The sequence below is a fragment of the Quercus suber genome, unplaced genomic scaffold, assembly GCF_002906115.3.
Source record: "Quercus suber isolate HL8 unplaced genomic scaffold, Cork oak 2.0 scaffold_468, whole genome shotgun sequence".
In the NCBI taxonomy this organism is placed as follows: Eukaryota; Viridiplantae; Streptophyta; class Magnoliopsida; order Fagales; family Fagaceae; genus Quercus; species Quercus suber.
Genome location: NW_027069919.1, coordinates 57,854 through 85,318, shown reverse-complemented (window position 1 = coordinate 85,318; position 27,465 = coordinate 57,854). Strand labels below are relative to the sequence as shown.

The 27,465-nt window shown below is 34.0% G+C and overlaps 3 protein-coding genes, 1 long non-coding RNA gene and 1 pseudogene across 4 annotated transcripts; 2 read left to right on the top strand and 3 right to left on the bottom strand.

Annotated features, from left to right (window-relative positions):
• The first annotated feature begins 5,404 nt into the window (after window positions 1–5,404).
• Window positions 5,405–7,196, top strand: LOC111986277 (DELLA protein RGL1-like; annotated as a pseudogene).
• A 3,229-nt stretch (window positions 7,197–10,425) lies between these two features.
• LOC111986344 (nicotianamine synthase) lies at window positions 10,426–11,503 on the bottom strand. Its single transcript, XM_024017973.2, has one exon. The coding sequence runs from the start codon at window positions 11,501–11,503 to the stop codon at window positions 10,685–10,687; it is 819 nt and encodes a 272-aa protein (XP_023873741.2). The 3' UTR covers window positions 10,426–10,684.
• Window positions 11,504–13,820: 2,317 nt separating this feature from the next.
• On the bottom strand, window positions 13,821–17,018 carry LOC136062933 (uncharacterized). Its single transcript, XR_010624664.1, has 3 exons — window positions 16,844–17,018; window positions 16,628–16,712; window positions 13,821–14,168 (listed from the first exon to the last, which is right to left on the bottom strand). It is a non-coding gene; the product is annotated as an uncharacterized LOC136062933 (long non-coding RNA).
• Window positions 17,019–18,684: 1,666 nt separating this feature from the next.
• On the top strand, window positions 18,685–21,923 carry LOC111986353 (probable bifunctional TENA-E protein). Its single transcript, XM_024017984.2, has 3 exons — window positions 18,685–18,903; window positions 20,353–20,570; window positions 21,448–21,923. The coding sequence occupies exons 1-3, from the start codon at window positions 18,745–18,747 to the stop codon at window positions 21,761–21,763; spliced, it is 693 nt and encodes a 230-aa protein (XP_023873752.1). The 5' UTR covers window positions 18,685–18,744; the 3' UTR covers window positions 21,764–21,923.
• Window positions 21,924–26,480: 4,557 nt separating this feature from the next.
• Window positions 26,481–26,945, bottom strand: LOC111986305 (bZIP transcription factor 53). The gene has a single exon (XM_024017938.1). The coding sequence runs from the start codon at window positions 26,943–26,945 to the stop codon at window positions 26,481–26,483; it is 465 nt and encodes a 154-aa protein (XP_023873706.1).
• Window positions 26,946–27,465: the final 520 nt, after the last annotated feature.

Here is a 27,465-nt window from a genome sequence, read left to right as displayed (position 1 = left end):
ACACCCCACAAGCATTTATACTTGTGGAGTGACCACTACACCAAGGGTGCGCGGCGGTACATGTGATTAACTCTAATTGGTCGTATGAAGATTTATAACCAACTCCAAAATTCTGGGATTAAATTTTGGTTATTAGTATTATTGTTGTTGTTTATGATTGAGTTTTGGGTTAATTACACATTTAGTCCTCAACATTTGCCTCATGTTTCAAAATGGTTCATATTCTTCAGAATGATTAATTTTAGTCCTACTTTATGTTTTATAGATAATTAGTCCTAATTTATGTTTGGGCAAAAAGGTCCTCACCTTTAATTCTTGCTTTAATTTTTTTATTGAGATTGTTTAGCGAAATCTCGGGATTTTTATAACATCAAAGGAGAGGAGGAATTAGCTATTCAAATACTTTTTTGGTTTATTTATGTCTGTGTGGCCAGTTATCCAAAAAGGTAATGTTGAAATCGTAGGAAATGGGTTTATGGCCCAATGGCCCAATCCGAGGACATTCATTTATCCGAGGATGGTTAAATAAAGACACTGAGGGAATGGTACAAGGAAAAGAGGTGGAAATCATATATAATGGCCCAAGGTGTGTCCAAGGATAAAATCCATCTCGGATACAATGATCTGAGGAAGATGTAACTATCTTACTATTCAGGATACTCCGCAAGGTTGTATTAGAACTGAAAAATGAATATAGAACAAAGGGGGAGCAGGGAGAGATAACAAATATCTTCTAAAGTTGCTACCTCCACATTAAATGCTTCCCAGCTAACTCTATGGCCGCATTAATATGGAGGTGATACCTGAATAGTAATCAGGCAGACTTATGGCTGCTGATTGAAGGTTCTAGGAGAGGTTGGATGGGACAGGAAGGAGTTCCTAGAAGCTAACTTACACGTGTATGGTGAAAACAATATCTGGGTTATGATACATAACAGGGGAAAGGGACCTAAATGAGGGGGGTCGAAAAACAAAGAAAGACTAAAATATTGGAACCCTAAGATATAAAAGAGTAATCCCAGAAACTCCTAAAGAAGGAGGCCGAGGATAATATTTCCCCGGTTGGTCGACCCTGAACTAGTTTTTGCACCTACGCTCTACAAATTTATTATTTGGGAATGTTGGGCTAGAAACCCATACTTACTCTGGGTCCAATCCAAATCGAGTCCCTACAATGTCTATTTGAAAATAGAGAAAAATCAAAATAACAATTATTGACGTAGACCTTCTTATCACAAACTTAATAATATAAGGTTTAAAACAAAATATTTAAAAGGGTGAGGATCATTTCAAAACAAGAGCTGTTTTTTTTTTTTTTTTTTTACAGGAAAAACAAGTACTTGAGTCTTGATAATGCTGGCTGGTTCAACTGATCAGATGGAGAAAGTTGAACGGATTGTAAATCACGGCTCACCACTAAAATAGATATAAGAAACCGCCTAAATGGGCTGGAGTTTGATTTTGTTTATAACAAAACTTACACACAAATTCTCCTCTTTTTTTTATTTTTTATTTTTTTATTTTATATTTAGTTATTATTTTATCACTATATGATTAGGCTTTATCTATTATGGATTAGAGATTAAATTCAATAAGACGTTGTGTAAGACCCAAGTTTTACATTCTTTAATCCCAACATGCCACATAATCATATCACGTATTAAAAAATATACACAACCACACTCAATTAATTATAATACTCATCTGAAAATTCAACTCAATTTGGAATTTATTGAAATGTTATTATGTATGATAGGATGTTACATCCCATCATTACCAAATTTGGACTCTATTGATTTTATTGGAGTTTTTATTGAGAATGGTGTTTTCTCTCTAGCACTACATGTTATAAGAGGAAAAACATCAAAACTAATATATGTTATAAGAGGAAAAACATCAAAACTAATATATATATATATATATAATAGGTTAAAGTTACACTTAGTATAATTTATTAAAATTTATACCTTTTTTTTATAAAAAAAAAAAAAAAAAAAACTTCTCTAATTTTGCAAAAAATGACAATTCCATTAAAATTTTTTTGAGAAAATTCCCTTAAACTTTGTAATAACAATACCAAATAAAGTGAAATTTATTACTGATTTTTAGAATATGTGCTTCTCTAAGGTTGAAAAAAAAAGTTTGAACAAGGGTTAAATTTAGGGGTGTTCAACCAAACCGCATAAACCGCACAAACCGCAAAAACGCACCAAAATCACCCGCAAAATGATATAACCGCACCGCAACTGCAAGTAATAGTGTACTACACCGCATGGTGTAATGCGGTTTGCAGTTTTATAATAAGAAAACTGCACAAACCATACTGCACCGCACCTTCTCTATATATTAATATATTTAATTATTTTTAATATTAAATATATTATTAATAGTTTAATAACCCTAGTTTTTTTTTTTTTAAAAATAGTTTGATAACCTTAGCAAGTGTTGATTAGGAAAGCCTGCCCAAAATAAAGAAAAACTAGCTCAATAGTTTAAAACTTGGACCAAAACAAAGGGAAAAATTAGTTTTGGGTTGGGCAGAAAAAGCCTAAAATTTGAAAAACATACAAACTTCAAATCATTCAAACCGCATCTTATACGCCGCACCGCATATGTAACCGCAAAAATGAGGTGTGGTGCGGTTATGGTTTTGGCTAAACTTTAAACCACACTGCACCGCATCGCACCACACAAGTAACCGCAAAAATAAGATGCGGTGTAGTTATGGTTTTAGTCAAACCGCACCGCAAAGTGCAGTGTTAAAAATGGTCCAAAACCGTATCGCACCGCACTGCGAATATCCTTAGTTAAATTAATAAATATGAAATTAGAGTGATTTTTAAATAAACTACATGAGCGGCCTAACTTGGCTGACCAAGGGGATAACGGAGGTGGCCCAATTGCCATATGTGGCTGAGACCCAGAATTATTCTCTGTAGGTGGGGGGTACACTTCAATTTAATCGTGGTATGATTTTGTGTAAATGGGGAGGTGGTACACACCCACTTTTCCCTTAAAATTACCCACATATACCTTTTCGACACAAACTTAATAATATATAAGATTAAAACAAAACATTTCCTTCTCAAAAAAACAAAACATTTAAATGAATGAGAATCATTTTTAAACAAGTCTTTGAGGATTTATAATGCTGGCTCGTTCAACTGATCAGATGGAGAAAGCTTAACAGATTTGAAATCAAGGCCCACCACTAAAATAGAATAAAGCAACCGCCTATATGGGCTAGAGTTTGATTTTGTTTATGCGAGACTGGTGTGGACTTTGAAAGTGGGCCTTAACGGAGTAGCATGGCCTGAAATGGTTGAAGGGGTGGTTTGTAATGAAATTTTCCCTATTTTTTCCTGCCATGAGAATAGTTAAACAAAAAAAAAAAAAAAAAAAAAAAAAGAATAATGATAATTACATACTATGTTTACAGAACACACCATTGAAATAGTACAACTTCAGTTATAATTATAATTATGATTGTGATTTTCACCATTCCAAAATTATAACAAAAGTCATGTTTTCAAAACACGATTTCAACTGAGTATGTTTGGCAATGTATAACTTAACATTTATAACAATAAATAATTAATGAAAATAAAATTAGAGTAACCAAATTGAACAGCCAAAACAGATAAAAGAAAACTAGCAAAAATGAACACAAGCTAAGGTAGGTCATGTTGCAAGTCCAGCTCTCTCATAGCTGGCTCTATGTTACTGTACAGTATAAGTAGAACTGATTAAACAATGTAATATACAGACTATGAGACAAACAGTATGGAAAACCTGTCGCTCTCAAAGCACTCTAAGCTTCTTTAAAGAATACCATATAAAGTGCAGGCCGCATTGTAAGTTCCCAGGAATGTCTTTCTTCCCCGTAGATTTTCGAGTACGAATTGTTCTTGTTCTACATATGACATTTTTTTGTCTGTTACATTATCTTGGTTGCTTGTTTAATTACTATTCTATGTTCTTCTTGTCCTTGCTCCTTTGTTGGCTGAACTTCTGAGGAGAAATACCTTTGTTCGATTGTTTCTACTTGCTTAGGAAGACAAAACATACTAATTGGTTTTCAACTCTCTTTTTTAAATCTGACACAATTTTATTTATAAATTTATACGCAACTAATTATTTTAGAATAATACTTATCTATAGTTACTTATGTGCTGTATTTGAAACTACTTGAATCGGAGCAGAGCCAGAATTTTTTGTAACGGAGAGGTCAAGTTGCGGCACTAATATATTTATCAAAACAACCCATATACCTATATATACACACACCAAAAAAAAAAAAAAAACTTAGTATTTTCAAGCAAAATTATGTTTGATGGTGATCTTTCATAAAATAAAATTCATTTTTACCATTTGCATAGTAAAATTTTTAAAAAGTTTCATTTTCAATACAAATTATCAAATTTTATACTAAACTAAGTAAAAAATCTTTCAATTAAACTAATGAAATTTTCAAAAATATGAATGATCCAAAACTTAGAGGAATAAGTTATGCTCCAAACATATTTGAAGTCATCTTACTCTAACTCATTATGTGGCAACTAAAAAGACATTTCATGTGTAGTTTTAGTAACATATTTTTTTTAATGAGTAAATTACTTGTTAATTACCACATAACAGGTTGAAAAAGATAGATCTAAACATGTTTGGTGCTAAATTTTATCAAATATTTAACAAATATAAGAGCACATTTTACAATAAAAAATAAAATTGCAAAAACTAAAGTTATGTCTCTATAACCATTAGACCAATTATTTTTTTAAGAGCATCATTGAACTAATTCAAATATTTGGAGGGGGCAACTCTTATTTTTGTAGGCTAAATTTTGAAAACATTAAAATAATTATATATAGGAAAATTTCAAAATTTTGAGGGGCCATGCACATGGCTCTGCCCCTATACCTGAAGGTTTCTCAATTAAATTCAACTGTGTGATTACATTAACCAATGAACCATTTGGTTAATTTCCTTAGGAAACATGCCACTATTTTTGTTGTATTAGTCAATACAATTGCATGATTGAACTCAAATGGAAACCTAAGATATAACGCTATAGCTGAGTTTTGTCCTTGTTAATGGAGCTTTATATGTATATCCAAATGGCATTCATATAATCAAATTATTGCGTGCCACTCTGCAGGCCACCTTGACAACATCAACACATCAACATCAATGCTACTGATGATCAAGGGTGTAAGAATTTGTCAAATGTAAGATAATATGATTGGATTTTTTTTTATATTTTTATTTTTTAAGATAAGGAATTTAAAATAATTAAATCAAGAATTTTTCTGTTTGTGTATTTCTAGAATTGTTCAGTATAAAACTGGTAGTCTAGTACTGCGTAGTGCGTACCATCTACTAACTACAAGTCTACAATTGAGAATTTGAAATCCCAGATTTTGAATTATCTCCATTTTTAGATGGCAAACACGGTGTTTGCTTTTGAAGAGTTTGGCTTTAACGGGATTGAAGATAACTTATAAACTTATAAAGGTTGGGAGAGTAAGAAAGAAGTGAATAGTGAGAAACACTTTGGTTTTTTAATGGAGCAGAAGATTATGTAGAGTCCTGGGGTATTGATTCCCTTTGTTCTGACTTTGGCTTCTATCAAGGGGAGTCAGCAGAGGAAGGATTCCTTTTCTCAGAGTATCAAAGACAAGCACAGCAACATGAATCGTTTTCAGATTATGGGCCTGTTGATGATATGCAGTTCGATATTGTGTCTCCATTTCAAACTTGTCTAGATGAAATTGCAAAGCTTGGTGGATTCCCAACTCTTCCAGACGTTGAATTCCAGAAGGAAAAGCCATATGCTTTCTCTTTGGCCCCACTTGAACTCCTTAACAACTATGGAAATGGGTTCAAATGGTTGAACGGGGACAGAATGATTGAGCCAAGCAATTACATGCCATGTGCAAAGGTGGAAGGCCAGTAATTGTCAACTGAGGAAATCATGAGGAAAGCTGGAGAGAAGTTCATCCACTCCATTTCCCAAATTGCTGATGGTTTGTCCATACTTAGCCATCCTTTTGGTTTTTCCTTCTATGGCCTGTCCAACGAAGAGACCAAAGATGTGGAGCTTGCTGAATTCCTTTTTACTGCTGCTGAGAAAGTAGCCTGTCAACAGTTTGACCGTACGAGCAAGTTGCTCAACCGGTGTGATCAGTGGTCTTCCAATACAGGGAACCCCGTTCAGCGTTTGGTTTACTATTTTTCTAAAGCTCTTCGAAGGATCACATTGAAGGGCTAGGGAAAGTCTTTTGATCTTCATAAGGCATTGATGAGTCCAAACCCTGCCAAACTTACATTTTATGAAAGAACTCCCTTTTCCCAGGTTCCACAATTTGCTGGAATTCAAGCCATTGTAGAAAACGTGGCTGAGGCAAGGAAGATCCACATAATTGATTCTAGTATCCGGTCTGGCGTGCAATGGACGATCTTTATGCAAGCTCTTACAACTCGATCCGAATGCCCTCTTGAGCTTCTCAAGATAACTGCTGTTGGAATTACTTCAAAACATTTAATTGAGGAAACAGGTTAGCAGTTGGCAAGTGTTGCTCAGACCATGAACTTAAACCTTTTCTTTCAAGTTACTAATAGTATCAGACATGCTAGATCTCAAAGAAGATCTTTTTGAGCTAGATGTTAATGAAACAGTAGCTGTATTCTTTCACTACTCACTGCATAGCATGATTTCACAGCAGAATCGGCTGGAATGTATAATGGAAGTGGTCAGACGTATCAATCCATGTATACTGGTGGCCACTGAAGCTGAGGCAAACCACAATTCACCTGCTTTTGTGAGCCGTTTCGTTGAAGCTCTATTCTTCTACGCTGCTTACTTTGATTGCCTAGAAACTTCTATGAAAGAGAATGAATCACACAGAATGATTTTAGAATCAGAATACTTTGGTGAGGCAATTATGAATATATTGGCAGCTGAGGGAGAGGAAAGGAAGGTTCGAAATGTAAAGATTGATGTCTGGAGAGCATTTTTTGCCCGGTATGGAATGGTGGAGGCAGAATTGAGCATGTCATCCTTGTACCAAGCAAACATGGTGGTTCAGAAATTTGATTGTAAGAGTTTTTGCACGCTTGATATGAATGCAAAATCCCTGATTATTGGATGGAAAGGTATACCAATTTGTTTTCTTTCTGTTTGGAAATTTGTTTGACCATAGTAGAAAGGGAGGGAAATTAGTGGATTAGAATTTTTCCTATCTTACGACTTTCTAGGAAATATTTTTTTATTGATTGTGATCATCTCGTATACCATTGTTGACAATCCTATTTTAATTTAACTAAACAATTCAAGGTGCATGTCGTGGTGATAATCGATGAAGCATGGGTGCGTTTTGGGACTCGGGTGCAGGTGCGGGACTTAGCAATTTTTGAAAAAGGTGGGTGCGGCGGGGTACGGCTATTAAAAAATTATGTAAATTAAATTTTTTTATATATTTTTACTATTAAAATATTCTTAAAAAACACATTACTATGCCTTAATTCACAAAACAAAGAAAGAAGAAGGCAAGAAACACAAAACAAAACAAAAAAGAAAAAAGAAAACACAAAAGAAGTAACAAATATTCAGAATAAAATTGAGGAAGGATAGATTTAGGATGTTTGGGCATCATTCAAAGCCAATTTTGGCTGTTCCAGCATGATTCAAGGCCGGTTTCGACCCTTTCGATTGCCAGTCGATACGACTTGATTCGGCCAATACGGCCTAATTTTGGCCGATATTGGTACGGTTTGGCGCAAATCGAGCCAAGTCGTCGCGAATCCCAAAAAAAAAAAAAAAAAAAGCTTAGACGTGGCACCGACGCACAGGTTACCTTGTCAGACTCCGGTGCAGCACCCTCCCAGCCGCATCCGTGCTTCATAGGTGATAATCACACATGCCTATGATAATTGCATTACTCTCTTGAACTTGTACGAGTATAATTTTTTTTTTCTTTTCCCCCTTTTTCTTTGAAGATTGTTTATGGAGGTGATATTAAGTTGTAAATTCCTTTTCCTTACATCATTTTTTTATGAGTGTTGATAATGACTAAAAGATGGGTGAAAATGCAACCACCATAGTCATGTCTTTGTTTTTAACATCTGTGGAGTGGATTGCTGTAGTATATTCCTGGCTCACAGGCATTTACTCTCCAAAAGGAACTCTACCTACCTAGCTACATTCTCTCCAAGTCAACCATGGACCTGCCACTCCGTCAATTGCACCCTAAGTTGTGTCTCAATGAACAATTTACAGGTTAATGGAGATATTCAGTCTCCTTTATTTGTCCAGGGAAAGGATTTCCATGTGGAGAATCCAACTTGACTGTCTCATACTATCTTTTTTCATCAAGAACATTTCCTTCTTATATTTATCCAAAAGCCAAAAAAAAAAGTATTTTGTAAACATGTAGTCCTAAATGTTATCTTTGTTTAATTAACACTTTTGATAGTTCCAATAGAACATTAAAATGGTTAATTTGTATAAGACATATGCTTATTTATCATATCTGAGTGTGTTTGCCTTTCATGAACCTCTGCTGCTGGTACATGAAAAACTCCTTGTTTGTACATCCTTCTGCCTGTGATGTTTCTTGCTTTTTGTTTTCCATTTTTATATTTAATCAGTGTTTCAGTACTGGCTGGTCCTAGCAAGAGGTCCCTTTTTCCCCCCTGTGGCCAGAAGAGAGAGCAGATTTTCTATGTTTAGAGTTTTGTCTTTGGTCTTCATTTTTTTTTTCTTTTTGCTAAGAATTTTTCATATTCTTTTTTTTTTTTTTGGGAGAAACAAACACACACACACAAGGGAGAGGAAGAGGGGTTCTAACACAAAGGCACATTACAACTCCACTCAAAAGACATAGTAACTTTTAAAGGAGGGTGAGACAAATTTTATTACACACAACACACTCTCTTAAACAATATTGGACAATTACCCATTCTTTTTTTTTGAGAAACAAACACACACACAAGGGAAATTTTCATATTCAATTACTACTTTAGTTAAAATCCTTATTATAGTTATCAAAAGAACGATATAACTTATGAAAGTCTTCCTCTCACAATTAATTGATAGGCTCTAGAGTTCATTGTCTTATTGTGGTTGGAAGTTAAATATATATATATATATAGAGAGAGAGAGAGAGAGAGAGAGAGAAAGAGAGAGAGAGAGAGAGAGAGAGAGAGAGAGAGAGGATTGCTATGGGAATCGTTTGTATCATGTTCAAAACTATTAGAACTCTTTCTTGTTTAATGCTATAAGTTTATGTCTCTCCATGGTGTGATATAACACCAAGGTAAATATGCTAATTTCTATCGTTTAGGTGGCAAATTTTGCGTTTTCTATTCTGCCATTCCTTTTGAAGAGGGTTAAGAAGAAAGGATCCAAAGAAAGAAAAATTACGTGTCAAGAAAGATATCTTCAACTCAGAGGCTGGTGAAGTTGTTGCTGTCTATTCGCCAATTCTGCAGCCTACTTGCTTTGAATCTCTAATAAGAATGCTTAGAGATCTCAATCCATGTGTCATGGTGCTCGTCAAAGTTGAAGTTGAAGCTGATAATAATTCACCAATTTTCTTAGATTGTTTTAATGAAGCACTCAACATATTGTTAGGATAATGGTTAAATGATTAAATTTACCATTTCCTTACTGCTTAACATTTTTGGACAAGTAGTAGTTTATCATGGTATTAGAGTAGGTGGTTCTGAATTAGAATTCTGTTTAAGCTTTTAAGATAAAAGTGGAGGTTGTTTTCTTGGGTCAGGAGATGCAAAATATTGTTGCAAGTTGCAACTGAGGGTAAGAAAAGAATTTTCAGGTACATGGAGATTGATGCTTGGAGAATTTTGTTTACAAGATTTGGTATGATGGGGGAAAAAAATTTTAGCATGTCATCTTTTTGTCGAGAAGGACTTTTGGGGGAAAAAAAAAAATTTGCTTGTGTCCTTATGGGAGCTTCTGCACCCTTGATACAAACGGAAAATGCCTAAATGTTGGGTAGACAAGGGAAGGCCATTTCTTTCTCTTTTAGCTTTTAAGTTCCACCCAGACAAAGCCTTGGGAAGTATTTTGCAGTATTTACTGTGAATCTCTTTATGTAATGAGTAATGAACCCCATAATTTATTTTAAGTGTCCCTCCATAGTGTTCCCAAATTAACTAAAACAGCCAAATTTTTGACAATTCAAATGTTTTTTCTCCTTTTCTTGGCAGGTGAAACAAATTCTAATCAAGATAATGATAATAATAATTATAGTAACCATAATAAAATCAACAATAACACTAAAAGAAAAACAAAATCCTCTCTCGAAGCCATAAAAGAGAATAGTTTCACAAGTAGAAGAATTAAATTTCAGAATAGTGAAATTATAATATTGAGAGAGCCAGCTCAATCAGTCAAACTGAAACAGCTAGCACTTACATGTATGTGAACTTTCCCAAGGTCTCTTCACTATCTGTTATGGGCTGCAAATTCAAAATAGGAGGGTGCAAAACTACCATGTAGAGTGATTTTTTATTAAGCCTACATAAGCTTATCAAGTCTTACACAAGCTGAGGATTCATACAGCTGCTCATGATCAATAGTCAATTCTTCTTTTGTTTTAGATGGTTTAAGGGATTAAAAACCTTGGATTTCAAATTATTTGCCAGTAAATATAGTAGACTAATATTTACGCGCAATAATTACTGAATTTATGACCTCGTCCGTTGGATGAAAAACTGATAGAACATCAAATCCTTGAAGATCACAGGGATTAATGACAGGGTAGAGGAATGCACGAGCTCCATGTGCACTCCTGAGTAATAGAATAGCTCTGGGGGCCATGTGCTTAGCTAAATGATCAATTGCTTGAGCCTTTTTCTCCTTTTCCATGCCTACTAGTGCTGCCAAGAAGACAACTTCATATTCCTTTAAGCCATTTGACACTTCCATAACATCAGCAGTGTGGAAAAACATTCTCTTTGACAAGTCAGGATCCGATGAAACCAAGTTGAGTGCTTTGGAATTTGCCAAAGGGTCAATATCATAGTTATGAAAGCATGTAGTCCTAAGGTGGTAAGAGGCCAAGACTATCGAGGTGAGAGGGAGGGGACCAGAGCCCACAAATGCAACTTTTGTGGGTACTTGATTGCAATGCTTGATCAGCATGTCGAATTCTAAATGGCCAAGTTTGAGGTAATTGGAATAGTAAGGAAAGAGGCTGATATGGTTAAGTGGGTTGTCATGGGATGCAATGAAGGTAGAAAAATGGCTTTCTAAAAGTCCCTCAGCCTTCCCACAAAGTTTAATCAGCTTAGACCTGATTTCAAGAACTCTTTTGCATAGCTTGGTAACATCTATAGGACATGGTGATGTACAAGTGAGTACAAGTTGAGTGAAGAGGGTGTTAACATGCTTTGAGGGATTGAGGTTTTCTAAGCTTGAAATTTCATCATAGAGCTCACAAACTTTTCCCACCAAAATCTCTTGTTGATAGTCCATGAAGATACTGAAAAAATTAAGAGTTCCTAAGGAAAAACTTAGTCCTCTCCAAGACACTCCCTCCACGATAATTTATATGCCTGTCTTTCCTTGTAGATGGCTACTTTTTTCTTGCTAAGTTTGTAGATGTCCATTCATTACCGTAGTGTCCACTCATAGGATGGCACAATGTGATTAAAGAAATTTTTTCTTAGTAAAATACCATAACCAACTACAAATTGGTCCAAGCCACAATGGAGAAGGGTCGCCAAGGAAAAGCTAAAAGTACTTTTAGCTTTTCCTTAGTCCAAGAACCTCATAGGAGTTCTTCACAGCTTCAGCATTACTAACTAAAGAAGCTTATTGAAAAGCCATTAACCTATGTTGGTCTTGTCAAAACAGGTCATTGGAGGTAGATTTGGATACAGTTGTTTCAATGAAATGCTCACTCTCAAATCGATAGCCATACAGTTGGAACAAACACTGCCCCCCTAAAATAAAACATGAGAAGACAATTTTATGTTAAAAATCTAGCGTGCAGCTTGTGATAAGGAAGTGAGTTTGTGTTTTAAATGGACTTGTACCAAGAAATTTTACAATTTTGATCTTCTTGTTATACCAATCAAATAAGTAATTCTTAAGAGATTCTCTTATAAGGGAATTTCAGAGTTATTATCTATAATTGATGACTTTGTTTTAATCTGGAGGTGAATTATATGGAATCCTAGGGTCAATTATCAGTTGAATACCTTAAAATTTGTGATAATACATGTCTCAAAGTTGCATTAATTTCTTATAATTTTTTTTTTTTACTCATTTTGCTCAAAAACTTCAGCCTAAGACGCAACAAGAAATTTTCATAGGAAACTTCTATAGTGGCCAAAAAGCCATAATAAAGTCATGACTGACGAGGCACCATGAAAATGAGTTATTCCCTCATATGACTACCTACCACTGAACAAGTGTATCGTAACATCGTGTCACCATGCAATGGGAGGAAATGGGATAACACAACTTTATGTTATTTATTACAGAGTCATTTAAACCACCATTCTTAAATCAAAGGTGGAGCTAGGCATCATATAGAGCAATTCACTTGCAATATAAAATTCACTACAGTGAAGTGTGTAAAATTTAAGCTTCTCTGTTAAAGCAATCCACATTAATCAACACAAAAGGCAACGCATTCATTCAATTTTATGAGTCTATTATGTCGACATTTCATGGCATCATAGTAGTTAGTTCCCTGCAACTTTAAAATACTGATTAATTTATGCTGTTGCTCTCTGTATCTGTGTTAATATTCTATTGATCATCTTTAATTGGCAAACCAGAACTCGTGCATCTGATCATCATGGTTGAGTTAAGCTTTTGGCTCCCCCAAGTCCCCATTCATGCTTTTGCCCTTTGAATATCTTATCAAGCTTCAGACACAGACATTGGTTTGCTCTAGTAGTTCATGGAAAACGTTGCAACAAATTATTTACTAGTGTCACTAGATAGCAGTTGAAGTAACTGTCCTCCAAATCAGTATGGAGAAAAATTCTGTCCATTAAATATTCAGTGATACACATTATTGGTTGTTAAGAAAATGACAAAACTGCCAACCAATCTATAGGAACCATCCTATCGAAAAGTTGGCTACCAACAATCATGATGTGGTGATATTTTTCCAAAAACTAATGGCCAGTTTGGATTGAGGGGAGGGAGGGAGGGAGGAAGGGGGAGTAGAGAGATCAATGCAAACTGACCATATGGGATCAATGCAGGGTGCCAAAGGTCCTAAAAACCGGCTGGTGCAGCCTATGAACACTCTAATTTATATTCATAGTAGCTAGTTCCCTGCAACTTTAAAATACTGATTAATTTATGCAATTGCTCTCTGTATCCGTCTTTAATATTCTATCAATAATCTTTAAGGAAGCAAATCAGAACTCATGCATCTGATCATCACGGTTAAGCTAAGCTATTGGCTCCCCCAAGTGGATTTATGATTTTTGCCCTTTGAATATCTTACTAAAAGCTTTAAACACAGACATTGGTTTGCTCTAGTAGTTTGTGGCGCAAAGTGTATCATACCATCGTATTGAAAAGTTGGCTACCAAGAGACATGATGTGGCAATCGCTAGGCAATTTTCCAAAAACTAAGGGAGGCAATTTTCCAAAAACTAAGGGACCAATGCAGCGTGCCAAAGGTCCTAAAACCGGCTGGTGCAGCCTATGAACACCCTAATTTATATTCATCCTATCTCTCCACGGGTAATCTAGCTTAACATCTAGAATGGAAAAAAGTCTAACATGATTTTCATGGAAAAGATTCAATAAAATAGCCCACAAAGACAACACAATGATACACATTGTTTAGATTGAATACAAACTATCTCCACACAAACTATTAACATGCCTATTAATAATGGATGAAAGAATACAGAGCATATTTATGATTCTGTGTCATAACCAATTCCTAGTGTTCCATTTAGAGTAGAAAATTACACTGTTTTTGCAGGCCATGTGGCTTGAGCTGACATAATAATTCGCACAATCACTCCAAACAACCCAAGTGCGCTACCAAAGATTTCGATAACAAGAATCTTTACAAAAAGAGAGGAGTTTTGAGCATCAGACAAAGCGCAACTGCGCAACTGCTTCCAATGATTCTCACACAACCTGTTGTCAAAAGAAGAATCTGCACAATTGTAAGAGCAAGGGAAAAAATTTGAGTGTTAGTTAGGAGAACTCCATTGGAGGATCTAAGAGTAAAAGAAAAGAGATTTGAACCCGCAAACAAGGTTTAAAAAGCCCATGATAATCCCAAAGGCAAAGATCGCATATCCTGCTCTAAGAGACTCAGGTGCATAAATCTGTGATTTTGGAACACTCTCTAACTTTGTTTGTAGAATAATTGCCACAATAAAGCCATAAATTGCAACAGCTTCACAAAAGATAACACTTGGGGAAAAAATTAGGAGCCATCAATACGTAAGAGGTATAACAGGTTTGTACCCCAAATAAAAAGTAGCTGTACATTAGAAGTGCAAACAGAAAAAGTGCTTTGTTGGACCTAATTCAAGGTATCATCAAAAGTATCTTCATTTTTTAATTTTCTGACAAATCAAGATATCAACAAAAGTATCAAGATATGCAGATCATTTGCAGCCTGATGTTAAAATTTAACATTGTGGGGATGATTAGACCATAATATATGATACTTCAAAGCAGAAACCCAGTTACCAAAAAAAAAAACCTACAAACACAAACTGAGGTTTCTCATTTCATCTATAAAGAGACAAAACTGCTTATACAGAAGCATATTTAGGGCGTTTATCTACTCCAACTAATAAAGAGCTAGAGAAATCTATATGCTAGCTTGTTCATTTAATCTCTCTCTCTCTTTCTCTCTCTCACACACACACATGCATACACATACAATCAAAGTTCATTCTTACTCTGTGATGCATGTTGTCCCAATGCGGTTCCTATACATGAATTAGTTGGTGAAAATGGAAATTGTTCTCTAGCATAGTTTGAAAGAATGCTAGAAGCCCCCCTCCAAATTAAAACATAAAGGCTAAAAATATTTGTATTCCTCTTTTCTCCTCTCTTTCCTTCTTCTCTTGTGGTAATGGCATCTGAGCACAATTAAACGTTCCCTTTTCCTTCTTCCATACAAACCCTTAATCAAACTCTTCTCCTTACAAATCAGAACTCTAAAACCCTGGGGACTTTTTCTACCAAAAAGTCATCAAACCAGCTTTTGATTCCTAAACAAAACTATATCTGTAATTTTCTAACTTCTTGTTTGCTTCAAGAAATAGTCTTGTTCTTTTTCCCTATCTTATCAAACTCTAATCAATTTTGAGCCCTAACCCTTTCTTCTAAAACCACAAATCCTAATGACTTTTTAAACCTATCATAAGCACGTGTAAACAGGTTTACAAAATTTTTCCTGCATCGCTAAAGCAGCTAATACTAGGTTAATGAGCAAGTTCATGTTCTTCATAATACACAAATACAATACCAATTTACTAACAATTTCAATTCTAGCATGATAATCTAGGAAGCACTGATACTGCAAATTAGTAGCCATACCCATATCTGATACATATCCAATCCAGTGGATACTTCTTTACTTTATTTATTATTTCTCTCCCTTTCTCTTAACCACAAACTCTCTATGAAACTAAGAGTTTGTTAAATAGTTTATTATTTAGACATGTTTTATGTATCTAATCTTTATCTATATATATATATATATATAATTGTTAAAACAAGTGGAAAAGGGGTTTGAAACCTAGTTCTCCTCACAAAGGAGACCAAATAATGCCAATAACGTATAAAATTCTTCTTCTAAAAAAAAAAAAAGTACAAGATTCTTGGCATATGTTAAGCATCTTAACATTTCTCATTTATCTATGTTAATATTGGTAAAGTTATTAAATTCACAATTTTCTATTAGTTTAAGCTTTCGGATCTCTATGCGATGGCAAGTGCCTTCCACCAAAAGTGAGAAGTCGCATGTTCAAGTTTGGAAATCAACCTCTCCAAAAACAAATTGGGGGTATGGCTTCCTACCATGACCTCTTTAGGACCCTGCAAAAGTGAAAGCTTTATACATTGGGTACAACCTATTTTTTAAGCCTTTGAGACAATTGAAAATTTTATCCTGGTATTAGAACAGGCCATCATAAGTTCAAACCTATCTCTGCTCTATTCCGTGTGAATAGGAGTGTTAGAATATTGGTTTAAGTGTTTAATTCAATATTTCCTAACAACTTACACTTTTGGGATGGTCACTAATTTATCAATCTATTGAACTAAAAATTTACATAATATGCACTTAAAATTACTGATTTATATCTTATCAAAAAAAAAAAAAAATTACTGATTTATATCTAGATTAATTAAAATATTCAAGACATAGAAATTTCGCAACTAAAGTGTGTTATCAAGTTCAAAATCAAATTTAACCAAAACCCAAAATCTAAAATGACCATTAAAAAAATTAAAAATAAATAAAAAACCCAAAAGCTAAAAAAAACATATAGTATAAACACTGAATTTGTTAAAAGTATTTAGATTTAAATTCATTATGGAGAAATATAAATTAAAAAAAAAAAAAAGTAGAAGAAGAAGAGGCAATGGTACCTAATTAAATTCTTGGAACTTGGAAGTAATATGGGGAGCTTTGATTGCAGCACCGATCAAACTGCTTCCGGTTATATAAATGCCCCTAAGAATCCAACATAATTACAAAATTAGGTTTTTCAGAAACTTTAGAAAAAGATATTCTATAATAATAATAATAAAAATAAAAAGTTAAAAATAAAATATGATGATAGAAAAGAGAGTAAGAAGAGATACCAGGCGGCGCCGAGGACATATACGCCAATGACGACGGAAATTCTGACGGCGGCGAAGGTGTAGGATAGACATCTTCACGAGCGCGTGGGGCCACGCGCCGCTCTCCGTTGATGCTGCTTCTGTTCTATGCCTGACATGAGTTTAGCGTCAGAAACCTCATTGGTAAATGGGCCTACACTAAAATGGTAAATTAGCTGGTGATACTCATGGGCCTGGTTCGGCGTTGGAAGGGCCAAATATTAAAGGGCCTAACTATCGGCTCATCCAGCCCATTACAATTTATGTTAAAAGGAGAGGTAACTTATGGGGAAGTGCTGATTGAAACAATATCACTTGTAGACCATATATGAATTACAAGACTAACGCTATGATACAATATTTTTCAGGCCTAGAGAAGATTTTAATTTTGATTTCTGGATTTTAATTAACTCCATTAGTATTGTCTCTTATATTTTAACAAGAGTTTGAGTCTAGCCTATGTCCAAAAAAAAAAAAAAAAATGGTTTCAAGGAAATTAATAATGAGCAATTATTATTAATGGAATACATGCTACCTAGGTTTTTTATTTTATTTATTTTTTTTTAGAGTTTCAACCTATAACATCCGAGATGCTACCGAGGTTTTAAATCCTCATTTTGTGATTGAAACAATACTCTTACTTGGACGGTTGGACCTATCTATGAGACTAATTTTATTATGCACTAGTTGGTATAATAACAAATTTTAGCTTCAAAGGAAAAAAAAAAAAAGTTTAGCTTCAAACTAGTTTGAATATTTTTTCCTTTAACTCATTACGTGGAAATTTATAGAACTATCAAAATGTCTTATTTAAACAAATTACATGACTTATAAAAAAAAATACATTTAAATAAGTCACATAACTTATCAAAAAAAGTTATATAACTACACATGTATGATCTCTTTAATCCCAACATAGTAAATTCACATTCATTTTTAAGGTAAACCCAGCACACACCCATTTATTGTTTTTTTTAGTCAAGGCAAGACTTAAGTATAGCATTTAGGTGTTGTTCTTTATATTCTCCTCTTAAAATTTAGTCATGTGACTATTTAACTAAAAATACACTTCTATCTTACGAGAAAAAAATCATATAACTAAATTTTAAGAAGAAAATCTAAGCCACATAATTTGTCCTTTTAGCTATGTGTGGACGCATGTGGTAACAACCAATTCTATATCTCTTTAGATTATGACTAGCAATCACTATCAGTTGTACTTGTAACAGTGTAATACTATGCTACTTTTTCTTTGGAAAATGACTCCAAATTAATATGGAGCAAAACTGTTTTCGTATAAGAGGACAATGTCCATGTGGAGATTGAATTTACTATGATATTTTTACTATTTTGTATACATTATATATATATATATATATAAAGGAAGTGATATCCTATCCTTCTAACAAATTATTCTACTTTTTTATCGGTTAGAGTAAGTTATGATTAAAACACCTATATATGATATCAATTTTACAATACACCAATTAAACAATTATAATTTCTAAATCATAAAGTTTAGTTCTAAATATGTTTGGAATTATCTTTTTTTACCCATTAGATGACAAATTATAAAAATCATCAATTTATATTACTTAAATAAGTCACATATTAAATTGGAACAAGATTGATGCAAAGAAACTATTTCCTTTACAAATTCATTAAAAAAAATTACACGGCACCAAAAATTAAAATTTGTGTAGAAAAGCAAATGATGGAAGCCGCTTACACATGCCATCAGAGTTTGGCACGTGGTGAATGGTTGCTGTTTCATGATTGGCACGTGTACTTATGGGGGAAAATAAAAAGTCAGTTTTGCTTGCGAGTTGGCGAGGGTCAAATTGGCATCAAACACAACACAAGAGAGAGTGAGAGTGAGAGGAATGGAGGGGAAGAAGACGAGGGAAGAAGTGGAGAAGAGCGGAATGATAGACACGTGGATGAGGAAGCACCGTCTGATTTACACCGGAGCTACAAAGCACCCTTTCATCCTTAGCATTCGAGATGGGACCGTCGATCTCGAAGCCTTCAAAACATGGCTGGTTGGTATCACTTTTTCTTTTACTTATTATACATTTTGTTCTGCCATATTTCAGCTTTGCTTTTATACGCTGTTTGAGTTTGCGCTTTCGGTGGAATCGCTACCTTAAACTACGGTTTAAACGATTTAGGACACGGTTTTCTCATTTCTGTTAGATATTGTTGTTGATTTTTTTTTTTTTTTTTTTTTTTTTTTTTTTTTTTTTTTTTTTTTTTTTTTTTTTTTTTTTTTTTTTTGTTGTTGTTGTTAATTTTAAATTTAAATTTGTCCACTATTATCAAACCAAAACATCAATTGATTTTTGGTATAGGACTAATTGGTCTTTGGTGTTGGCATGATTAACCAAGATCTCTTATAAATTAAATAAAAAGCATTTCTCCTTTGAGAGAAGAACCAACCGTTTGGTTTTGGTGCACGACTAGAATGCAATGATGCCTAATTCTTATGTTTACATTGGACTTATTTTATTGTTCCTCTAATTATAAAAGTCTATGGACGCAATAAAATCTCACAACTTTTACACTCCAGATGTTATGAAGATGTTAGTAAGATTTTGTTGTCAATCCTACAAATTTTACTGCTTATTACACAGTCTTATAAATTGTGCGTCAGTTTTTAAAACACACACAACAACAACAACAAAACTAATTAAGAAATTAATTTACTGTATTGTTGATGTGGCATTAATGAACCAATCAAATTCATTGCTATATCTGCTAAAATTAATATTTTTAGCATTTTCCAATTTCTGTTCATTAGTTGTTAGGAAACTAGCTATATTCTAGCTAGTGGCTATATGTGTATGTTCTGGAATATCATGTGAGTATAATAGATTAGTGTTGCTAGGAGATTCAGTTAGTTGTTACTGTTAGTTACAGTTAGTTACACTGTTCAGTCAGTTACTGTTAAGCAGTTAGTTAGTGGTTAGTTTTGGGGGGAAAATATGGGATTGTATTGTATATAAGCTGCTGTGATGATCAATAAGAGGTATCCAAGAAATTAACCAAGTTTGTTCTCTCTATCCTTCTCTAACTCTCTCTCTCTCTCTCTCTCTAGAGGTAGTTACCCACTTACCCTCGAAGTAACTGTCATTCTTTTCTATTCCCATTCTTCCTTTCTTCCATTTTCTGAATTGCCAAGCACTTAACACTAGTTCTTGCTAAAGACTGACTTAAATTCTTTTTTTTTTTTTTTTCTTTTTTAAATTGATGTTAGGTACTTCAAATTTTTACATAAGTCTTACGCACTAATGCATTATTTATTTATGTTGTTAACAGTAGTGACAATCATATTGATGTTCACACTTATTTTGACAGCATTTAGCTTCATTTTTTAATTTGTAGTACATTTGGAATTTTCATTTTTCTTTTGGTAGGGACAAGATTAAAAATTTGCAATACATTTATCAAATTTTCTAATTTGTAGTACATTCAACATTTCTTTTTTGCAGGGACAGGATTACATATTTGTTAGAGCCTTTGCCCCATTTGTGGCAAGTGTGTTGATAAAGGCATGGAAGGAGTCAGATGATAGTAGTGATATGGAAGTCATATTGAGTGGCATGGCTTCTCTAAATGATGAGATTGCATGGTTCAAGAGCGAAACCGCCAAGTGGGGTGTTCAACTATCTGAAGTTGTCCCTCAGAAGGCAAATCAAGATTATTGCCGGTATCATTTTGTCTCTGATACTAGTATAACAAATAAATTTTAATTTCCTCCGTTATGTTGGTTGCAAATGATGCTAGGGGTATTACAAGTTTTAATACATAAACCTTAGAAACTGGTGTGTCACTTTTAAACACAAAACAGAAAGAAAATTGAGAAATATTTTTATTATGTTGTTGATGACATCACTCGCATTAATTATCATGTAAGGTTGTAAGCCATTTATGGTATAATTGGTAGTAGCTTTAACATTTTTCTATTGGTTATTGGATTATGAACTCTTTTATTGATGTAAATGAATATACCTGAAGGGCTTGACAAACAAATAAAGTTTGATCCAGCTGAACTACTCTCCAATGTTTGTAGTGCTGGGTTAAAAATTCCAGAGCCTATTTGAGTAGTGTCCATGGTTGTTCCAGTGTTCCATGTTATATAGCATGTCTGGGCCTGAATAGTAGTCTTATCTTATTAGCCATAGACATGAATCTTTCGGATTTCCTAAGGTAGAGCTGATCCTCCTAGTTAAGGTCTATTATGTTAGATGTTGTCTCTATTTTAGATTATACTTATTGTAGTCACACGCATTTCTGCAAGTTCCCTCAAGTATTTTTGCCCTTCACTTTGAACAACTATTGAGATGAATCTAGAAGATGCTAGTACAACTTTGTTTCTGCAAAAAGATGCCTTTTTTTTTTTTTTTAAATCTTATTTCTAAATCTAAATCATCAGCTTGTTTTTCTTCGCATCAAAGATGACATCTTAATAGGCCTTCAAAGGCCATTCCTTAGAGAATTAAGCATTCTTTGGATTCTGTTTCCAGGTTCACTATATAATTCATTTATTGTAGTTATAATTTAACTGTTACATGGTGTGCTTACAGATTTCTGGAGAGTTTGATGAGCCCAGATGTTGAATATACTGTGGCTATCACAGCCTTTTGGGCCATTGAAGCTGTTTATCAAGCAAGCTTTGCCCTCTGCCTGGAGGATGGCTCCAAGACCCCTGCTGAGCTAAGGGAGACTTGCCAAAGATGGGGCAACGATGGTTTCGGTCAGTATTGTAATTCTCTTCAGAAAATTGCTAATAGGCGTCTAGGGAAGACACCTGATGATGTGCTCACGAAAGCTGAAGTAACTTTACTACGTGTTTTGGAACATGAAGTTGAATTTTGGAACATGAGCCATGGGGCTGCTTGATCAGCCTCAGCTTCAGAAACCTCACATTATGTAGTGAGCTGGCTGCTGGTGGACTATATTGCACCGAGTAAGAGTATAAAATGCTAAGAAAATATAGTATAGTACAGTATTTCCTCAATCTTTGCTCTTTAGGATCTATCAAAACATGTATATTTTGGTCCTTCCTCAGCTTTTCCGTTTTGCCTCATCACCTTGGTGTGGAATGGAACATAGGCAGTAGTTAGTATGTACTGAATCTTGGATTCCATGGCTAAGGCTTACTTTGGCGGATTTTAGGTGAGGGTGGAGGAGTAGGATAGGGGTGAGTGTAAGATAGAACCTTAGGATTCTAGGGAAATTTTTGCATATAATAAGGGTGGTGCCCTCGTGCTCTGGAACTCCTTAACTTCGATTGAACAAAAAAGGTTAAATCTTGTGAAACAGTAGTGTAGGTGAAACCCAGCAGCCTGCCCAGAGTTTTATCTTCTCTAGTCCTGGAAGGAAGCCCATTTCATTCCCCTTGAGAATGCTCTCTTATTTTATTTATTTATTTTTTCCTTTCACATTTCTCATAAAAAAAATAAGGGAATTCCTATTTATTCAACTAGTACTGATTGAAATGCGAAAGGCATATGTAAATTAGTACAACTATTGGTAGAAGCGCCCCTTTAATATGATGAGAAGAAGAGGGGCCGCCCTCTTTTTCTTTTCCGCACCAATCCTTATTTACTACTATATATTTTTTTGGGTGTGTAGCTCAGTTGGTGTAGATTGATCATCCTAGATAGACAACTGCTTGGAGGGTCTCTACAAGTCTATATATTCTTTGATTTTGTTCAAAGGCGAGTAGGGGTTCTCCTCTATTTGGTGCACTCCCGCTTCTTCATACCCAGAATAAGTTTGAGCTGCTCCAAAGGGACAATTTTTTGCTGCCAGATGAAGGTCTTACGTCGGCTAAGAAGCCAATGGTATGGTCAAGTGATTAGGGTGTGCATTTAACCCATGACTCAGGTCAATTTTTCATTGGTTAATGGGTTGTGTTTTAATTTTATTTCCAAGCTTGGATCGGGTCAATTATCTATACTACTAATAACAGGGTTCTATGTTTGAGTTTCATCATTTTGAGTACTAAAATATCATCACACAAATTCTTAAACTCTCTAAAATACCCCTACCCCTATCATTTAGTTAAATAATTTTAAATTTAAAAACACAAATTGCTTAAAAGAGTAATTTACTAAATTTTAAAAAGTTCCTAAGTTTTAGGCCTCTTTCTTTCTCTTCTGTACTCTAAATTACCATATTTTAAATTCATATTTTCAAACTTTTATCAAGTCACGCGTAAAGAAAGATCCTAAGAATTAGGATACTATACACTATACCCAAAAAAAAAAAAANTATGTACTGAATATATACATGCTTATGCTGCTTATAATTAATCTGGTAGAGCATATGGACAAGCAGCGAGTTTGAAGTTAATGCTTTAAGTGTAGCATTATGTGCTCTTACTTTTATAAGTTAATGAAAAGGACTATACAACCTGCTCCTGTATAGTTGCATTTTACTGGAGAGATACCAGCGCTACCAATATGATAACTTTCAAATTCAGAGAAACCCTGGAATTAAAAATGGGCAATCCTGAGCCAAATCTTATTTTACGAAAACAAATAAGGGTTCAAAAGAACGAGAATAAGGGTTCAAAAGAAAGCGAGAATAAAAAAAGGATAGGTGCAAGGACTAATGGAAGCTGTTCTAACAAGTGGGGTTGACTTCTTTACGTTATTACATTTGTGGAAGAGGCAAATTTAGACATCCAACGTCAGCTACGAGTTCGCACCCCTACCAACGGCTGCCTTTGCTAACCTTGCCTTCTTCAATGATTTCATGGATGTAATGAAATTGAACCGCAATATGTCTTGTCCTCTTGTGAGAAATCGTGTTCTTGGCCAAATAACACACATGCTATGGCTGATCTTTCCCAAGGGCTCACATCGATGGGAAGTTTTGGCACCTTGATGTCGGCTCTTTGCCACTGGGCTGTAGTATGTTCCAAGGGTTAGGCTGTTCGCCCATTAAAGCGGTATGAGTTGGGTTCAAAACGTCGTGAGACATTTCAGTCCATATCTGGTGTGGATTTTACCAGAATCTTCTTCCATAATGGTACAAAACAATAGTCTCATTGACTAGATACACAAATCACTTTAAATACAAGAAGCTGAGCGGGTAAATTGGTCCAAGTGGAGAGAAAAAAAAGGATTGAACTTAACTTAATAGTATGGAAATGCATTCATTTCCTTTGCATTGACCCGATTTATATATATAATACTATTGGAGTGAAACAAGCGATCTAAAGAAGAACAGGGGCTAGACTCTATTAGTAACAAGTAAATCTTTTGTATGCAAAAGAAGTCTCGATATGTGTATATATATATATATATATATATATTTTTTTTTGGGAAAGAAAAGGCTATCGCAAGGTTTGAGATGACCTAGAAAGCGGGAAAGAGAGGTGAAAATGAAGAACTTAAGGAAGGTTTCTCTCTACCTCACAAGCTCTTGGATTCCATGGCTAAGGCTTACTTTGGCGGATTTTAGGTGAGGGTGGAGGAGTAGGATAGGGGTGAGTGTAAGATAGAACCTTAGGATTCTAGGGAATTTTTGCATATAATAAGGGTGGTGCCCTCGTGCTCTGGAACTCTTAACTTCGATTGAACAAAAAAGGTTAAATCTTGTGAAACAGTAGTGTAGGTGAAACCCAGCAGCCTGCCCAGAGTTTTATCTTCTCTAGTCCTGGAAGGAAGCCCATTTCATTCCCTTGAGAATGCACCAAAAAAAAAAAAAAATTTAAAATTTAAAAAGAGCCTCATCACACAGAAGTTCTTAAACTCTCTAAAATACCTTATCTTTTAGTTAAATAATTTTGAATTAAAAAACACAAATCGGTTAAAAAAGTAATTTACTATTTTTTAAAAAGTTCTTAAGTTTTAGGCCTTTTTCTTTCTCTTCTTCAATTTGAATTACCACTTTTTATTTTAAATTCAAAATTTCAATTATCAACTCACACGTAAAGAAAGATCCAAAAAATTAGTACACTATCTCTATCTCACTAATACTAAACCCAAAATAATCTCAATTACCGCTTTTTATTTTAAATTCAAAATTTCAAACTTTTATCAACTCACATGTAAACAAAAATCCTAAAAATTAGAACACTAGCTCAATTTTACTAATACTAAACCCAAAATTAAAAATTAAAAAGTGCCTCATCGCATGCATTTTTTTTCTTTCTCTTCTCCAATTTGGATTACCATTTTTTATTTTAAATTAAAAATTCCAAACTTTTATCAAGTCACACGTAGAGAAAGACTTCTTAGAACACTATCTATATCTCACTTTTAAACATTATGATACTAAACCTAAAATAAAAAAGAGCCTCATCGCATGCGCAAAGCATGTGTGATGAAGTTACTTTAACTTAAATAATTTGATCTAACCTACATTATTAATAATTTAATTTAAGAAAATCACATTTCAATAATTTAATTTAAGAAAAACACATTTTAAATCCTTGACTATTAATTTGTTATTTTTAAAAACTTATGGTTTAATTTATTACTTTTGAAATTACAAGTTTAATTTATTATTTTTTTAAAACCTTATTAATTAATTTTTTACTTAGGTCTAATTTACACTCATAAAATAAAATATATGAATGTTAAATTTGTTAGTTTAATATATTTTAGATTGTGGGATTCAGTTTATTTTTGTTAATTTTATATGGGTTTTTGAGACTTAGTGTGTGTTTGGGTTAGGATTAAAAATTAAAATTATTTCACTATTCATCTTATTTTTGCTACTATTCATAGGTCCCACTACACTTTTTGGTACTATTTATGGGCTCTATTGTACTATTTCAACTAATTTTTATCTTTATCTACGGTACTTTCAACAATAACTTTTCAATTTCAGCAAAATAAGCGGTATCCAAACATACTCTTAATTAGTTTGAAATTAAAATATTAGTCCCACTTGTATAATGGTAATTATTTATTGAATAATTTTTGTAAATAGTTGGCTTAGATTGGGTTTGACAATTTTACAAACGATAGGGTAGGATTGGATAATACCTCAAACTCAACCCAATCAAATGCCTGTTTGACAACCCGTTTGTGGTTTGGGTAAAAGAGATTGTCAATTGAAAAACCCGTTTGAAATTCAATCAAGAAGGCAATTCAATTAGATAGCATGTAATATAACAAAGAACTTTTTTTTTATTTTTTTTATTTTTTTTTTTATGAAGTAATATAACAAAGAACTAATCAGATTTGTTCGAACTAGAATTATTTTCAAACACACCCGTAAGACCCTTTAATAGGAGAAATAACCTAACTATGATTACCAACTAAAGGCACTACCAAACTTGGCTTTTGAGTAGAGTATGTAGTATCCATTTGTGTTAAAAGTTAAAACTGTTTTTCTTATCCTGTGTGTTTGTTTCTAGGAAAAAAAAAAAAAACAAAAACAAAAACAAAAAAAAAAAAAAAAAAAAAAAAAAAACAAACAAACAAACAAAAAAACAAACAAACTAACTAAAGACACTGCCAAATGGAATTAAAATACTAAAATCAGACACTATAAACCACCAACTTATAAACATTCCAACAGATTTTATCCGCATGAATACAAATACAAATGTCAACCAATCCTATTCCACAGAGAGATCAAATTTCTGACTAAACTAAAGCCTAAGTATTCCTGCAGATGCTAGGGCAGGCCCAAAATTTTGATTGGGAATAGGAACATGCCAAGGATTAAACATTGGTTCTGCTGGAGTTCTCTCAGGTTTATTGTATGAGATCCCAAGGTTTTTCATCAACAAATGCAAGCTATTCAAATACTGAACCAATCTCAATTTTTCAGTCCTCATCAGAACATTGTTCTCTGACTCCAATGCATGCCATTCTCTCTCTGACTGCTCTAACTTCTTCTCTTTCTCCTCTATGTCCTTCAACAGCCAGCCCTTTTCCAAGGCCAAATCCTCCAGCTTCCTTTGCTTCTTTACCCGTGACCGCTTCGCGGATTCTCTGTTTGATTGCAATCTCTTCCTTTTCTTCTCGTCCAAGAATGCACGTATTGCATCAGCTTCAGACACTAAACTCACTGCCTGAATCGATTGCATTTGTTTCCCCTTTGATGGATTCATAGGTTTAGTTAAAGACAAAGTGAATGAAAGTTTAACAGAAAACGTATATAACCAACAAAATAAAATTACTGACACCGAATGCAAGAGAAGGATATAAATAACGTAGTTCATATATACTTCACACATCACAACTCAAGGGAAAGTTGATCACTTGTTCTAGCGAGTCAGAATCGCTTAGAACAAAGAAAATTTGACCCTACACAATGCTAAGAAAGTATGAACGTGCAATTCAACCTTAAAAAAGCAGGGGAACAAGTACTTGGATCTCAAGGAAGAGTTCTAGAAGCCTATAACATAGGAACAAAGGGAATATTTAGTAAACAAGGATGTCTTATCCTATCAGTATTATGATTTTTTATTGGATTAGGATTTTTTTTTTTTTTTTTAAATTAAAAAAGTTTGTATTCTTTCCGGTCGGTGCAGTAAAAGATTAGTTTTTGACAGCTAGTTGTAGACTTTTCTTTAAGTAATTTTTGGCTAATATAGTAGTATAAACCAAAATATTCTATCTCCCATTCTT